General features: G+C 39.1%; 1 protein-coding gene across 1 annotated transcript; it reads left to right on the top strand.

Moving 5' to 3' along the window:
* The first annotated feature begins 1,019 nt into the window (after positions 1 to 1,019).
* LOC123862123 (olfactory receptor 4K13-like) lies at positions 1,020 to 1,961 on the top strand. Its single transcript, XM_045901756.2, has one exon. The coding sequence runs from the start codon at positions 1,020 to 1,022 to the stop codon at positions 1,959 to 1,961; it is 942 nt and encodes a 313-aa protein (XP_045757712.2).
* The last annotated feature ends 275 nt before the right edge of the window (positions 1,962 to 2,236 follow it).

Below are 2,236 nucleotides of genomic sequence, written 5' to 3'. Positions count from 1 at the left end.
GTCTTAATAATAGTGATTTAGGTGTGTCTATATATTCATGTATATGAAAACATACAACTTAAAAACAAATAGATAAAAATGGTTTTTTGATCCAATTTTGCAACAACTGGATAAGAATGCACAGATGGGATACACTTGATGTCTGATCAAATGAACTGAAGGGATAAGCAATATGTAGATGTGCATCTGTGTAGTTTTGAGAATCAATCTGGGTCATTCAATTCTAAAAACCTTAATCTTTCCTCAGTAATAGGCTTTAATCTCAGTTAATAATATAACTGTCTCCATACTCAACCTTCTAACAACAATATGCTCATGGTCTGTAATCAGTTCTATTTAAGAAGTATAATGCAGATTATGTGATTTCAGCAATATTTAATATGGAAAACTTTTTAAAGATTTTATTTATTTGAGAGAGAGAGGATAAGCAAAGGGAGAGGGAGAAAGAATTGGAAGATGTCTCCATGGGCTCAGCATAAGCCTCCAAGGGGCTCAATCCCACCATTCATGAGATCATGACCTGAGCTGAAACCAAGAGCTGGATGCTTAAGTGACTGAGCCACCCAGGTGCCCCTAATATGGCAAACTTTTTACTGCATACTGAGAATGTCACAAAAATGTGTCAGTAAATGCACTTCCTGAAAAAGATAAAAATCTATTTTGCTGATGCCTTCCAAAACTCTTTTCTATCTTTCTAATAAGTGTTCACACACAGTCTGATCTGCAGCTAAACAAGAAGGGAGAGGTTTTCTCAAATGTCCAACTGACCTTGCCCCTACTAACCAACACACACATTTCATTTAGTTGGCTCCATTCCCTCCACACTGTCTACTGCCATGTGGTCCTGTGAAATATCTCCTGCAAAATACCTACAAACAGTCATATTACCAACAGGGTTGTTTGCCTGCATATGACACAGGATGTAAGTAAAGATCAGGTTTACTGATTTGTCAGTCCCTATGACATCCTGTTTCTTCCCTCTTCTAGGCAACCTCTGACAAACTCATACAAAAGGATGAATGGATCTCCTGAACAACAGATCAAGTGTTTCTGAGTTCATCTTGCTGGGACTTTCCAATTCTCAAGAAATTCAAATATTCTTTTTTGCAATCTTCTTTCTTGTCTATGTAGCCATCATAGTAGGAAACCTCCTCATTGTGATCTCTGTGATAGTTGACAACCATCTTCACTCCCCCATGTATTTCTTTCTGGCAAATTTATCATTTTTTGACTTATGTCTTTCTTCTGCTGCAACTCCCAAAGTGATTGCAGACTTCCTTAGAAAACGCAAGACCATATCCTTGTGGGGCTGCATGGCCCAGATGTTTTTTATGCACTTCTTTGGGGGTGGAGAGATGTCTCTTCTGATAGCTATGGCCATGGATAGGTATGTTGCCATATGCAAACCCTTGCACTATAAGATCATCATGAATCGCAGGGCACTCATTGTGTTTCTTCTGCTCTCGTGGGCAACTGGGTTCATACACACCACCAGCCAGATGGTTTTCACTGTAGGTTTACCTTTCTGTGGTCCTAATGCTGTGGACAGCATTTTCTGTGACTTTCCCCTGATCATCAAGCTTGCCTGCACGGACACCTATATCCTAGAACTGTTCATAATTGCCAACAGTGGACTCCTGTCCCTAGTCTGCTTCATTCTCTTGCTCATATCCTATATCGTCATGCTGGTCACCATCTGGCAGCACTCCTCCACTGCATCCTCCAAAGCAGTGTCCACACTATCTGCTCACATCACTGTGGTCACTCTTTTCTTTGGCCCTGCTATCTTCATCTATGCTTTCCCATTCAATAGTTACTCTGTAGATAAGTTTCTTTCTGTGTTTTACTCTATAATCACCCCCCTCCTTAATCCAATTATTTATACTCTGAGGAATCAGGAAATGAAAGCAGCCATTAAGAGACTCAGCAGCCAGTATCTTGGTTCCTGGCTCACTTCCTAAGTAATGTCTACAACAACTGATTTTTTTGTGTTCTCTGCTTTTTGGAGATTTTGAGTCTTACATATTTATCGGAATAATTAAAATGAAAATATTAATACTATCTATTTGCTTCTCTCAAAATTCACGCAATTACTAAGGTCAGTTTTATTAAAAATCTAATGGAAAATGTTCATAGCACAGATCCAATATGTAAATAAGTGTGCATTCATTACTTCCTTGTCTTAGAATTTAGAGAAAAAGGGGAGCCCGGGTGGCTCAGATGGTTTAGCATCTGC

Source organism: Mirounga angustirostris, unplaced genomic scaffold (assembly GCF_029215605.1).
Source record: "Mirounga angustirostris isolate CCGP_5_RB_7025 unplaced genomic scaffold, mMirAng1.0.hap1 SCAF_9, whole genome shotgun sequence".
NCBI classification, from domain to species: Eukaryota; Metazoa; Chordata; class Mammalia; order Carnivora; family Phocidae; genus Mirounga; species Mirounga angustirostris.
Note: the sequence above shows the minus strand (reverse complement) of the source record. Positions and strands in the feature narration are given on the sequence as shown.

What these genes read in the sequence shown, in the direction of transcription:
- LOC123862123 (XM_045901756.2), top strand. Translation starts at nt 1,020, where the DNA reads ATGGATCTCCTGAACAACAGATCAAGTGTTTCTGAGTTCATCTTGCTG.